Below are 15,089 nucleotides of genomic sequence, written 5' to 3'. Positions count from 1 at the left end.
ATACATCTATTTGTGTTATTGCTTTTTTTTAAAATCGGTGTATTGTACCTTTTGCATTATCATAAAAATAAATTGTTAAAATATTACCAATAGTCTTAAAGTAAAATTTTAAAATATATTTTAATTTATTTTTATAATTTTACGGTGAAAAAAATTTGTGTTTGTTTTAAAACACTAATCAGTAACAACAGATACACTGCACGAAACTTAAAAAACTAGTCTTATCGCGTACTTGGATATTTGGATAGATACACTGCACGAAACTTAAAAAACTGGTCTTATCGCGTACTTGGATATTTTGATAACGTGGGTTACGTGATTCTCTGAAATTTGTAGAGTTATTTCCTTCTTTCTTTTCTATAATCTTTTATTAGAGTTTCTTGTCTTATATGAATTCTTGATTGACTGGCTTTGATTTGGGTCTGTGTATGCCGCATTGATTTTGAAGGAGAGTTGTTTTATAATATATTATATTGAGATATTTGTTTTCCTTAATTTTTTGACTGAGCAATATATATATTTGCAGGATTGTATTGATAAGAAACACTGTATGTAGTACTCTTTCTCTCCTAAATATCTTTTGTAAAATAATATTATAATCTATTTAATGTTAAGTTTGTTTGTCTTTCTGCTTGGCTGGGAATCTATAAATTTGTGTACGTAATCTGTGCGGCTCCTTCTCTGCAATCCGGTATTATTATATATTATATATGCTTTAATCTTTCTTTTTCACATGTTCAGGAACATCTTACTCCTCTGGCATTGTTTTATCTAATCATTTAAGTGCTGTCAGTTGTACAAATTCATGTCCCTTGCTACCTATGTAAACCACTTTTTCTATCAAGGTTCTTTGTATTTTCTAACATGTGCCCTGTACATTATAAATTTATTGTTTCAATTCTTGATTCTTTCGACATATTTTATTCTTAAATCACATGTCCAATATGGACAAATATGTACAAGTTCCGATCCTGATAGAACCTCTTACTGTTGCATTAACTTTTCTCCTTTTAAATAGAATTAAATTTCGGGTACAATTGGCAAGTGGGCATTGAAGGCAGTCAATCTTGAACTCCTCTTGATAAGTCTTTAACAACATAGAAGCAACAATCATATGGAGAACCAAATAGACACCCAAATGGAGCAAAGGAAGGGCCGCAGATTGGTACTCTTTCCATTGCCATTCCAAGGCCATATAAACCCTATGCTACTACTTGCAACTATTCTTCACTCCAAAGGCTTCTCCATCACCATAATACACACAAACTTCAACTCTCCCAACCCTTCAAACTTTCCGAACTTTACATTCCACTCCATACCAGATGGCTTCTCGGAATCTGAAGCCTCTTCAAAAGATGTTGTATTTCTTGCTAAACTCCTCAACACCAAATGTGTAGAGCCTTTCCGGGATTGCATGGTTAAGCTCTTGTCTGATGTCTCAGAGGAACCTATTTCTTGTTTAATCTCAGATGCCTTCTTTTACTTCTCACAAGCTGTTGCTGACAGTCTTAAGCTCCCGAGGGTTGTTTTGAGGACTGGTGGTCTTTCCTCTTTTGTTGTTTTTGTTGCATTTCCACTGCTAAGGGAAAGGGGTTACCTCCCTATACAAGGTATGTTGTTCCTTCTCATTTATCATTTATGTGTAGGATACAGAGGAAAACTAGGAATGAGGTCTAGATGGATCCAATCCAATGCTAGTTTGAACATGATCCATTGGCTAGTGCGATCAATAACACTGTCTTAGAGGAATCGCTTTTGGTTGCTTAGTTGTTTATTTGTCATCGGATGATTTTTTAGTTTTACGAAAGTTATTATGGGGTATGTCCCAAAAAAAAAAGGACAAATTTTCTAATAATTTTTTCTTTTTTTCATAAGAATAGAATCAGAATTTTCATAATATAGTTTATTAAGAAATGTTTTAGGGATATCTGTTAACCGGATCCAAATAATACTTTCATTTCTTAGAGAGTGTGCTTATATTGTTATTAGTTATTACTAATAAAAATAAGGTAAAAGAGGAGAAACAATATAATTTAAATCCTTGATATATAATGGATGATTCATTCTTGTTTTTAGAAATTTAAAAATTATATTTTTCCCTATAAAAACTTAAAATGTCCCCCACTTATTATTTTGTACTTTAATTAAACTTTTTGTTGATGTGTCTCACATAATAAATACTATAAATAATAATTTTAAAAAAAGCACTAAAAATATATATTTTAGAAACAAAAACGATATTATTGTGGTTCTATTTTTGTCTCTGGAATATAATCCTAGTTTTATTTTTTGTCTCTAAGCTTAATAAAAGCGGATGGATGGATGAAAATTAAAACATTTTTAAAATTCCAGGATAGAAATAGAACACTAAAAATTTTAACGACTAAAAGAGAAATTAGAATATATATTAGGTATAAAATTAAAAAGTATATATATATTTTTTAGAACGAATAAAAAGTATATTTTAACCCAAAAGTAATAACCTCAATGCTGACTCGAAGTATATCTTTCATCATTAGCACACAAATTGTTAGGCAACCAAAATTTTGTTGGCAGCGATATTATCCTTTAACATAAGACTCTAACATGAGAGAATGACGTCAAATTCAAATTAGCTTAGATTGCAATTGTTAAGACTGATGGATGTTTCAAAACTAAAATAATTTAAGGTATTGACAAAATGTTATTGAGTGCAAATTGTTCATTCACACTGAAAACGGTAATTTTTTTTTTCTAAATGAAATTGATCGAGAGGTTATAGCACAAATTTTTACGGTTTTTTCTTAGCTCAAGATTGAAAAGGACATGGTTCAATTATAAAAAAGAGCTGCTAGGTAAGTATCACTTAATGAGTGAGTTCAATGGATTAAGAAAGTATCTCATGAGATGTAACACGTAGCGTCTTTCTTATACATTTGGTGGACTCACTCCACACAGTTATAAAACTCACATATTGTGAGAGGATGCTCTATGAAATTGTCTCATACGATAATTTTTTCAACTAATCACCATTCTATCATTGCTTCCAGCAAGTTAAGAGTAGTAAACAATAAAGTAGTTTCATTAATGGGTTGATTTGAGGATCAATAACTTGTCAAATAAGTTGTAAAAAATGTTGTATTAGCATTATTCTAAATCCCTACTGCATATGTCACTTTTTTTGTTATCAGATTCTCAATTAGAGGAGCCAGTGGTAGAGCTTCCACCTCTCAAAGTCAAAGATCTCCCAGTGATAGACAATGTGGACCCTGATTCATATTATGAAATTATAGCTGGCATGGTCAATGAAAGCAAAGCCTCTGCAGGAATCATTTGGAACTCCTTTGAAGAGCTTGAGCAGTCTGAACTTGACACATTACGCCAAGAATTTCCCAATCCAATCTTCCCAATAGGCCCATTTCACAAATACCATCTAACCTCTTCTTCAAGTAGCTTATTAGCCCAAGACCAAAGTTCCATTTCTTGGCTAGACAAACAAGCTCCTAAATCTGTAATCTATGCAAGCTTTGGGAGCTTAGCAGCCTTAAGTGAAGCCCAATTTTTGGAGATTGCTTGGGGGCTAGCCAATAGCAATCAGCCTTTCTTGTGGGTGGTTCGACCTGGATTAATCCGTGGCTCAGAATGGCTCGAACCATTGCCAAGTGGGTTCCTTGAGACGTTGAATGGAAGGGCTCATATTATAAAATGGGCTCCTCAGCTGGAAGTGCTGGCCCACCCAGCTGTAGGTGCATTTTGGACTAGCAATGGTTGGAATTCAACATTGGAGAGTATATGTGAGGGGCTCCCTATGATTTGTATGCCTTGTTTCACTGACCAAAAGGTAAATGCCAAGTATGTTAGCCAAGTTTGGAAGGTTGGTCTGCAGCTAGAGAATGGATCGGATAGATTAATGATAGAGAGGTGCATTAGAAGATTGATGGTGGAGAAAGAAGGGGAGGAGATTAGAGACAGAATTTCAAAGTTGAAGGACAAGGCAAAATTTTGCCTGCAACAAGGTGGTTCTTCACTCCAAAACTTGGACAGCTTGGTTAGTCATATTTCTAAACTAGAATCATTTGTCTTCCAATCTCAGTGACACCGTATTGCAAGAGTTTTGGACTTATTTGGTTTGGGGAATTTGAAGGGTCTACAAGAGTTTCACTGGATATCTTATGTTGTAATTTTAAGTTTTAAGTATTGTCACTTTGTGACAAAATATCTTGTCCAATTTTATTGTAAACTTTTGACTAGGAAAACCATCTTTGTTTCCTAAACAACTGTAAAATGTGAATTAATAATTCAGCTGAAGTGATGGGCATTTGCACATGCTACAGACTTTAATAATGACTAGTTGCAGATTCGCCCATTGCCTGTGGAAAAATTTGATAGTTTATTTGTTTATTAAGTGAAAAATGAAAATAATAGATGAGAGTTATTGGCATATCGCTGGTAAATATGCTAATGAGTCCATCTACTATGATGCAAGTCAAGGAAGGCCTAGTGTTGGAGCCAAGTTGATTTGAAACCAACATCTCCCTAAGAAGAGGCTTGGTTTTCGAATTTAACGAGTCATCCAGTTCCATGAACTTGTCAAGAGATCGTGGGTGGTCAGCTGAAAGGCCATCAGAGACGGTCTTGAATTGGAACCCTGGATAGCAACTAAAACAGGTTTCGATATCTGTGTAGTGGACAAGGCAATCGTGGATGAAATCAGCTAGCTTGAGCATGGAGTTTACATGTCCCTGCGCCGGAAAGGGAAAGATTAGTACATGGGCAGTAGGACACTGTTCCATGATCAACTTTAGGTTTTTGGATTCACTTAATATTGTCACTTCTCTCTGTGACCCTCCTATTGACACTGCTTGTAGTTTGAGTGGTTTTTACTTTTTATAATTGTCTGAACACATTATTGCACACATTATTGCTTCCTAGCTCCATGTCCATGTCATTTTGTGCAATTTGTGTGGTCTTAACGTTTTACTTTGGGCAAGCCTACTAGATGACACATATTACGGTAGGTGCTAACTTAATTAGTTGTTGGCACAACGTGTGGCTATGAGAAGAACGTACGTAGAGCCCATGCCTTAAATTACGATATTCAACAATGCTAGAGCTCCAAATACACATGAGAGAGAGAGAGAGAGAGAGAGAGAGAGAGAGCTAACAAAGCTACTGATATAACCAATCATTGTCACTCAAACAGCAATCTTTGATGCTCCTCTACTTGCAATGGTTTTAGTTTGGAAAGATTCTTATGATAGAAATCTCAGTGATCCATTCAAGGTTAAAAAATTATCAACTCAAGTCTGCTTCACAAAACATTTTAAAATTTCATTTAAATCACCTGTTTCTCTGATCTATTGATCTTGGGGCTCATGTAAAAGTTTGGATCTCTGAAAAACCTAGAAATGATTTCTGCCTTGTCAGCTGAAAGATCTGTATTTTGCAGAATGTATTCCTTTGATGCCTTCGCAATTGCCTCAATGGAACCAATAGCTTGATTAAGCTGAAGAGAAATGTCAAAATGACAATGTCTTAAAAACCTCAATGATCAAATCAAATGACTAAATCAATGCATGATATTCTTAGATAATGTCAGGCCCATCATATGCCAGGCCATATTGCAGGAATTAGCCTGACAAAATCCTTTAATAAGCTGTATGGACTTTTATGGGTCATTAACCATAATTTCTTTTACTGACCACTTGATGTGAAATCAAGGTCTCATAGTGGAGATGCTATGTGAATCAATTAAACAGAAAGGTAGGCTTAGTTGTCAAGAGACTACGTTTAGTTTCTAGAGCCAATGTATTTTCAAGTTTCTTAAACACGATTTGATCAGATTTGGTTGCCAGTGCTTATGCAAAGCAGTTTGCAAGAATATCGGGTAAGGGCCATGTCCACACCCATTAGACAATTAATAGATTTATGGTGAACAATTCCATTATAAATATCAAACTATTCAGATTAGTCCACAATATAATAAAAAATAGTTAAGAGTTCAAAACATTTCCAGTATTTTGAGACAATTAGCATAGTGTAGTGTATGACAGGACAGATGTATCATGTACATAACTGTATCATTTTTTTTTTTTTTGGGTAAAAACTGAAAATGTGAACAAATTAACATATTAATTGTTAAGAATTGTAAAAAACCTTACATGATCCAATAAGATTATAACTTTGAAATCTCACAGAACAATGCATGGATGCAAGTAAGAGGGGGGAAAAACAACAGAATTGAACCGATTGTTTTGTATAGGGTACAGAATTACCGCATTTGCATCATGATTTTCTATGCCTGGTATGGATGTAAGCACTTGGAGGAAAACGTCCATTGCCTGCACTGATTGTTTCCTCTTTACAAACAAGAAAAGATAAGCACTTATACAATTCTTAAGAATTAATATTGTTAATATTCATACTGAATTTTTAAGCACAAAATTAAAGCATGTAAATAATTCTAATCAACTGACCTCAGCCTTTAATTTTGGTATGACATCCTGTCGTTTGCATACTGCAATTCAGATGGTTACTTAGGGAAACTACTTAGAAGAATCCATTGAAGTGATCATTAGAGAATAAGCTCTTACCCCCACGAGAGATAGCTATCTTGACAATCTTCTCAAAGCCCATCTCTAAGTCTTCTACTGGCACAAATGTTGGCTTACCAAGCTCCATTCCGTATCTATCACAAAGTGAGGCAACAAGCTCTTTCATATCACTCAAACATCCAAAACGTAAATTTGGACATAAGTTTCATATGACTCACTTGAAATAGGAGTGAACAAACAATTCATTTTGTTCCTTGGTTGGGAGGACGACAACAACATAGAGATGTGCAAATTGCCCCTTCAGTTTCTGGACTCTGCAAAAAATGAATCAGATAAAAAATTGCACCCAGTAAGAGAGTTACTCAAAAAAGACGACAGTTTGGTTACCTGCTGAACATTGGTGAGATGCATTTGCAATCCAAGTTTGTCACAAATATGAATGCCACTGACAAACCCCCACAGTTGAAAATAAAATCCTTCAAACAAAACCACCCAATTGAGTGAAGACCCAACTTAACATAGAGGGCAAGCAATTAAGTAGAATGCACATACTGGAGCAATTGGGACAAAGTTGAGACGGAAAGAATTTGCACTGAGGAAGGAGGAGATAAAATTGATGAAAGACGGGTGTTGTTCATCTCTCCAAGTGGTGCTCATCATACAAACCCCACTACCACCTGTAGTAATGAAGCAAAAATCATTGCCTCACGCTCCCCATTTCAAAAACACATAAGTAAATGCCACCTTAAATGTTTAAAGCAGTTCACACTTCACAGTGATCAGCTTCAAATCCCCAGAATCTCTATACATTCATACAAGTAAAGATGATGTTTACAACAATAATTGATCCTCAATGAATTGAATCAAAGTTTCTAATATATATATATACACATACAGTAATGATATTGAGCTTAAGAAGTCAGCAAATAAGAAGTATCATGATCTCAAACATTCATACAATGACATTGAAATGTTTAAAGCATATCACAGTGATCAGCTTCAAATTGCCAGAATCTCCATGCATTCATACATCTAAAGATGATATTTACAAAAAATATTGATCCTCCATGAATTGAAACGAAGCTTCTAAAATCAATTAATTATATATAGACGAAATTGAGCTTAAGAAGTATATCACCATCTAAAACACAGATGAAGGTAATTAAATAAATAAATACAGATTACTTACATGAAATAGATCATTTTCCTAGAATGCTTTAGCTATGAAAGGCATTGAAATTTTCAGAAAGGTTAACCATTAGGTAAAGTGAAAGAATTTTATAAAAAATGTGAGAAATTTACTATTATTACAGAAGCCTCTTTAGATTTTGACTTCAACCAAAATTGTAATACTCAAATTTATAATTTTCTTTATTATTTAGCTAGAACACACACACACACACACACACACATTAAGAGTCACTTTATTTCTAGGCAATCATGAAGAAAATTATGATCAAGTTCTGAAAATTATATATATATATATATATATATATATATACACACACACGCACACAATTTACGGATATTTAAACCTATTAAAGTGCGAATATTCTGTGAAAAATTAGTTACAGAATCACTAAGAAACAAATCTCCGTTTGGTTCCTAAGAAATTCAACAAACTAATAAATTACTTGGAAAATTTGTCAAGCACAATTACTGCGATTCAAATAAACTTCATCTTCTTCTCATTACGCCAATTTTCTCAGAAACCAACCAAAAGATAATTATCTGTTTGGTAGCTGAGAAAACCAAATCTAGAATGAACTGAAGTTTCAAATTCGAAAACCTATAGCTATTTTGTTCTTTCTTTCATACATACAGTTTTTCTCTGGTTCTAGGGCTTGTAAGGAGAAAACCTAAAGCAAATGCAATAAAATTTTATCCAGCTATTATTCATTTATTTATTTACAATTTTCAGATACTGAAATATAATTTTAAGTTTGAATATTCCGCGAAAAATTAGTTACAGAATCAAAAAGAAACAAGTCTCCGTTTGGTTCCTAAGAAATTGAACAACCTAATAAGTTACTTGGTAAATTTATCAAGCACAATTACTACAATTCAAATAAATTTCATTTTCTTCTCATTATGCCAATTTTCTCAGAAACCAAACGGAAGGTAATGCTCTGACTTTTGAATTCGAAAACCTATATATAGCTAATATATATAGTTTTTTTTTTTTTTTTTTTTCTGGTTCTAGGTTTTGTGAGGAGAAAAACCAAAACAAATGAAATAAAAATTTAAACAAATGAAAAGAGAAAACGGAGAAATAGTGAAATGTGAGGGCAAGGGCAAGAGAACCTGAGGTTGTGGCCTTGGATGGATTTTGAGCCGTTGGATCTCTGTATCTTGCTTCCAGATTCGCCATTTTTGTGAAGCTCAACTGCTCAAGCGAGAGAGAGAGAGAGAGAGAGAGAGAGAATTGAGAGAAGCGGGAAAAGGAGCTTTTATGGTTTGTGAATTCAAATGGTTGTTTTTAGAACTTATAAATACGAATCCTATGCTTTCATTTTATTTACGGAATTGCCAGTTATTTTTGAATGATTTTTTTTTCCTTTTTATATTACTAGTGACTGAAGAACAATATGTAATCCTTGTAAAATGATAATCAATTCTAAAAAATTCTTCAACAAATCATGTTGTCTTATCCTCAATATTTTTATCAAATTGTTTTTTTCTATGAATTATACGTTACTCATGAAATAAAAATTATATTTCTACTTTAGATACAATTTCTTTAGATGAATTCATAACAAATGCAAATCATTTTCTCTATATTTTTTAAAATGACAAATGAGGTCTTTTTATTGATCTATAGCAATATTGATATGCATGTATTTATTTGTAAAATTTTACTAACGGAGATGACAACAAATAATATGTCATACAAAATGCCAAATGGTATGGAACATTATTTGTTTCTTCATTTTTCTTTTCCTTCTATGGGTCTGTTTGGATAGAACTTATTGCTGAAAACTGAAAACTGAAAACACTGTAGCAAAATAATTTTTAAATGTGTAAAAAATTACTGTTTACTCTTTTTTTTACTGTTCATATGCCTTAGTGCACTGTTCATGTCCCATGAACAGTGCACTAAGCCCTGGTCTTTTAAAAAAAAAAAAAAAAAAAAAACGCGGAAAGATTTAGACGCAGACACAGACGTGGTATCCAAACCCTCTCTATATATGATTAGTCTAAAATAATTAAAAACGATTTAAACAAATATTTAAAACTTGTAAGCGGATAATGGAAGGTAGGTAAGAAATTTAAGAATACTCGAATGGCATGAATCAGTATTCATTTGTTTATTTTTTTTCCCCTTCTATTATATGGAAGATAGGTCCACCATTTCAGTCAGTTTGGTCCACATTGGTCCAGTTCGGTTTAATTCGGTTCATTTCAGCCTGAAGAGGTCCATTTCATTATATTTGATCTATTTCAGTCCAATTTGGTCTACTTAAGTCCAGTGTGGTCCATTTTGTCCCAGGGTTGGGAGGATGACAACATCATATAGATGTGCAAATTGTGCCTTCAGTTTCAGGACTCTCACAAAATGAATCAGATTAATTAAACATTACACCAAGTAAGAGTCACTCAAAAAGCACGATAGTCTAGTTACCTGCTTAACATTGCTAAGATGCATTTTTTTTGAAATCCAAAATTGTCACAAATATGAATGCCACCGATAAGCCCCCAAAGTTGAAAAAAAAGCCATACAAACAAAACCACCCAATTGAGTGTATCTAGTGTCCGCTGTTTATAATCCCAGTCTACTTAACATTTGTAGTTGTACTATGACTACGTAATATATTATAAACTCGGTTTAAAACATTAGTATTACTATTTTTTTTTGTTCTAATAAGTATTGCTATTTACTCAATTTTTTTTTTTTAGTGATGACCTGATTTAACATATAAGACAAGCAATTAAGTAAAATGCAAAGACTGGGGAAAAGCAATTAGGATAAAGTTGAGACGGAGTCACGGAAAGATGGTTGTTGTTCATCTTTCCATATATGTGTTGCTCATTATACAAACTCCACTACCACCTACAGTAATAAAACAAAAATCATTGCCACACACTCCCTCCATTTTTTTTTTTTTGACAATCAAGGGTTTTTAGACCTCCTTGAATATTTGACTATTTTCTCGGGTGTATGCAGTTCCTCTATTCTACACACAATAAATTATTACAAAAAGGAGATGCTGAAAAAAGATTTCGAACCTAAGACCCCTTGGATATCATGAGACCTTAAGAACCATTAGAACAACCTCTTAGAGTTCCCTCCATTTCAAAAACACATATAAGTGACCGCTACCTTAAATGTTTAAACTTTAAAGCAGTTCACATTGATCAGCTTCAAATCCACAGAATTTCATACATCATACAATTAAAGATGAAAATTCCACTAATAATTCATTCGTCCATGGATTGAAGTGAAGTTTCTAAACATGTGAATTGAGCTTAAGAAGACAGCAAATAAGAAGTACATTACAATCTCGGACACACATGAAGGTAAATAAATAAAGACCGATTTTATTTCCATCAAATAGATTTGCTTTAGCTATGAAAGCCTCAAAGCCATTGAAATTTCCATAAAGGTCAACCACTGGCACTGGCTAAAAATGAAAGTTTTTTTTTTTTTCATAAAAAAATAGTGTGAGAAAATTTAATAATATTAAAGAAGTCTGTTTAGATTTTGACTTACCTCAAAATTGTAACACTTAAATTTATAATTTTCTTTATTTCTTAGCTAGAATATATATAAAATTAGTTACAGAATAAAAAAGAAGCCAATCTCCGTTTGGTACCTAAGAAATCGAAAAACCGACTAAGTTACTTGGAAAATTTGTCAAAAACCTACTGAGTTTTTTCTTCTCATTACGCCAGATTTTTCACTTTAGCATTACTCGAAAAAAAAAATTACATGAGAATACATATACATTTATGAAGCTTAATTCATATTGCATAGATCAACAAGCTCTCTTAATGTGATCATGTGCAAAGGCTTTGGCAAAGAGAATTTCCAATTTGAAAGCTTATGATAAACTTGTTCCATGGTCGGACGAGATTTTGGAATGGTGTTCAAACATGCCAGTGCTATCTTTGCAAGTAAAACTACCTTCTCTGCAACTCGATTTGTAGGAGGAGCAAGGCCTTGATCCAATACATCTTCTAGGAGGACATCATGGGCCAATGATGCAAATGGTGATGATTGAAAAGATGAGATCAAATCACTTGGATGCTTTCCCATAATCACTTCTAAGGTGACTACTCCAAAGCTGTAAACGTCGCACTTTTCACTTACTTTCATTGTGTATGCATGCTCTGAAATTTAAAGATATTTTTAAACATATGATTCGACTTTCCACATAATCTTTTGAGTGTGGTCCATGTACTACTTCTTAACTTTATGATGCACATTTGTAATATAGGCTAACATATATATTCATATAGAAATAACTCTAAAAGGCAAATTTTAATAAACGCTCTTTCAAGGAAAACGATGCAAACTAAAATAGCATCAATAAGATTAAAGAAACATTTTTCACAATTGTTGAAGTAAAATATTGTGATTGGTGCTAATAAAAGTGATGTCAGCAGATCCATGTAAGAGTGATATTAATCACAACTTGCCATGTTAGCAATTGTGGGAAAACGTTGTTAAAAATTTAATACCCATAGCATTACTTAAATAACAAATATACCTGGAGCAGTGTATCCAAAGCTGCCAGCGAATGAAGTCCAATAAGATGTGTTAAAACTCAGAATTCTAGTTGTGCCAAAGTCAGAGACATGAGCTTCATATTCTGAATCTAGTAGAACATTCTTGCTTGATATGTCACGATGAATTATTGGACTTGAACAGTCATGATGCATATAAGATATAGCCCTTGCCATACCTTTAATAACATTTACCCTTTTAACCCAATCGAAGTCCACTGCTAATTCATCATTGTTTAGAATCTTTTCCAAGCTCCCACCTTCCAAGAACTCATACACTAAAAGCAAGTGTCGTGGATGTGAGCAAAAACCATGAAGCTTCACAATGTTGCGGTGTCGCATTTCAGTTAAACTAAGTATCTCACTGGTGAATGCTTTTAGATTGGCCCCATTATCTTCTGATAGTGGATGAAATTTCTTCACAGCAACAACTTGACCTGTAGGCAATTCTGCCTTATAAACAATTCCATATCCACCTACACCAATACAATGTTTGTCATCAAAATCCTCTGTTGCTTCAATAATGCTTTGATAAACCATTTTCCCATCATAACTCCATACTGCAAACATATTTTGATGCTCTGCTTCCTTTGGCTTATTTTCTATCTTTGCTCTTCTTGAGTGAAAAGATGATGTAATTCCAACAACGATAAATATAAGATAGACAACACCTGAAAGAACTAAGACCAGTTCCATAACTTTAGTCCATTTTTTAACATAAGGATTGTGGTTGGATGTAGAGGGGCAAGCCTTCAAACCAATGGCATTGCCACACAAGTCCTTGTTATTTCTAAATGCTTCTACAGGAGCCTCATGAAATGCTTTAGTATTTGGAATAGGACCCCCTAGTTGATTGTAGGACAAATCAATGGAAGTCAAACTTAACATTTGATCAAAACTGGATGGAATAAAGCCATAAAGCACATTGTGGGAAAGATTCAAAATTTCTAATGTTTTCAAATTTCCAAGTTGTTGTGGTATCTCTCCCATTAGAAAATTTTGGCTAAGATCAAGATATTGGAGAAATTGCAAATTGCCAATTTGAAGTGGGATACATTTTCTTAAGTGATTGTCGCTCAAATTCAAGACCCACAATTTTTTACAATTCCCTAGTTCGGGAATTAAGCCACTTAGACTATTTTTAGCAAGATTAAGCCGCTCTAGATTTGATAGCATCCCAAAATTGTAAGGGATGTGCCCAGAAAGTTTGTTATTGTCTAGATAAAGGTCTACCAAAAGCATTAGCTTACCCAATTCCTTAGGGATCTCTCCATCTAGTTTATTTGAGGAGAGGTTGAGCACATGTAATTGAGTTGCTTCTCCAAGCTTTGGAGATATTCTACCTGAAATATCATTGTTAGAGATTTTCAAACTTGTCAAGTTTTGACATTGCCCCCAATTAGTTGAAAGCTCACCAAAAAATTTGTTATAACTCAACTCCATGTATACTAAGCGGGGGTATACACCAAAGCTTTCTCCTATATTTCCAGTAAGTTGATTTGCTTGAAGTCGGACTCTGACAAGGCTAGAGCAGTTTCTCAAGGATTTTGGTATTGGACCATTAAAATGATTATCATTTGCGGTGAAATTCTCAAGCAATCCGTTAGCGCACACATTTTCTGGCAAATGACCCGTCAATTGATTGTTCGATAAAGCTAAATTCTTCAATTGTGTGAGGTTGTTCATTTCAAAAAGAATAGGACCACTTAACTTATTCATGAACAATTTTAAAGTAGTTAGTTTGGCTAAGTTTTCAAAAGAAGTTGGGATGGTACTTGTAAGATTGTTTGATGATAAGTCAAGGATACTCAAAGAAGCAATCATTCCTAATTCTTGAGGGATGGAACCAGAAAGTTGGTTCTGGTCAAGATGTAGAATGGTTAGACTGCTTAAGTTTCCAAGAGAAGTAGGGATGACACCAATGAGATTGTTTAATGATAACTTAAGGCGACTCAAGGAACTTAGCATTCCTAATTCTTGAGGAATGGGTCCCAAAAGCTGGTTCTCATCAAGATGCAGAATGGTTAGGTTGCTTAAGTTTCCAAGAAAAGGAGGGATGCCATCTATGAGATAGTTTGATGATAACTAAAGATTACTTAGAAAACTTAGCTTTCCTAATTCTTGAGGGATGAGACCAGAAAGTTGGTTCTTATCAAGATATAGATTGGTTAGTTTGCTTAAGTTTCCAATAAAAGTAGGGATGGGACCAATTAGATTATTTGATGATAACTCAAGGTCACTTAGAGAACTTAGCATTCCTAATTTTTTTGGGATGGGACCAGATAGTTAGTTTTCATAAAGATATAGAGCGGTTAGTTTGCTTAAGTTTCCAAGAAATGTAGGGATGACACCTGTGAGATTGTTTGATGATAAAGCAAGGTCACTCAGAGAACTTAGCATTCCAAATTCTTGAGAGATGGGACCAAAAAATTGGTTCTCATCAAGATATAGAGTGGTTAGTTTGCTTAAGTTTCCAAGAAACCCAGGGATAACACCAATGAGATTGTTTGACGATAACTCAAGGTCATTTTCTCTATATTTTTTAAAATGACAAATGAGGTCTTTTTATTGATCTATAGCAATATTGATATGCATGTATTTATTTGTAAAATTTTACTAACGGAGATGACAACAAATAATATGTCATACAAAATGCCAAATGGTATGGAACATTATTTGTTTCTTCATTTTTCTTTTCCTTCTATATATGATTAGTCTAAAATAATTAAAAACGATTTAAACAAATATTTAAAACTTGTAAGCGGATAATGGAAGGTAGGTAAGAAATTTAAGAATACTCGAATGGCATGAATCAGTATTCATTTGTTT

At 33.6% G+C, this 15,089-nt stretch overlaps 3 protein-coding genes across 3 annotated transcripts; 1 reads left to right on the top strand and 2 right to left on the bottom strand.

Annotated features, from left to right (window-relative positions):
* Window positions 1–639: 639 nt before the first annotated feature.
* LOC142619790 (UDP-glycosyltransferase 76B1-like) lies at window positions 640–4,323 on the top strand. Its single transcript, XM_075793074.1, has 2 exons — window positions 640–1,610; window positions 3,171–4,323. Exons 1-2 carry the CDS (start codon window positions 1,115–1,117, stop codon window positions 4,073–4,075), a joined length of 1,401 nt encoding a protein of 466 aa, XP_075649189.1. The 5' UTR covers window positions 640–1,114; the 3' UTR covers window positions 4,076–4,323.
* Window positions 4,317–8,976, bottom strand: LOC142619791 (protein PARTING DANCERS homolog). The gene is made up of 9 exons (XM_075793075.1): window positions 8,838–8,976; window positions 7,086–7,210; window positions 6,921–7,009; window positions 6,752–6,847; window positions 6,573–6,667; window positions 6,456–6,496; window positions 6,255–6,320; window positions 5,324–5,485; window positions 4,317–4,721 (listed from the first exon to the last, which is right to left on the bottom strand). Exons 1-9 carry the CDS (start codon window positions 8,902–8,904, stop codon window positions 4,317–4,319), a joined length of 1,146 nt encoding a protein of 381 aa, XP_075649190.1. The 5' UTR covers window positions 8,905–8,976.
* Window positions 8,977–11,490: 2,514 nt separating this feature from the next.
* LOC142618539 (uncharacterized) lies at window positions 11,491–14,516 on the bottom strand. Its single transcript, XM_075791490.1, has 3 exons — window positions 14,396–14,516; window positions 12,245–14,323; window positions 11,491–11,864 (listed from the first exon to the last, which is right to left on the bottom strand). The coding sequence occupies exons 1-3, from the start codon at window positions 14,514–14,516 to the stop codon at window positions 11,491–11,493; spliced, it is 2,574 nt and encodes an 857-aa protein (XP_075647605.1).
* Between the last annotated feature and the right edge of the window lie 573 nt (window positions 14,517–15,089).

Source organism: Castanea sativa, chromosome 12, assembly GCF_040712315.1.
Source record: "Castanea sativa cultivar Marrone di Chiusa Pesio chromosome 12, ASM4071231v1".
In the NCBI taxonomy this organism is placed as follows: domain Eukaryota; kingdom Viridiplantae; phylum Streptophyta; class Magnoliopsida; order Fagales; family Fagaceae; genus Castanea; species Castanea sativa.
The sequence above is the reverse complement of the archived record's forward strand: the minus strand, read 5'-3'. Positions and strand labels throughout refer to the sequence as shown.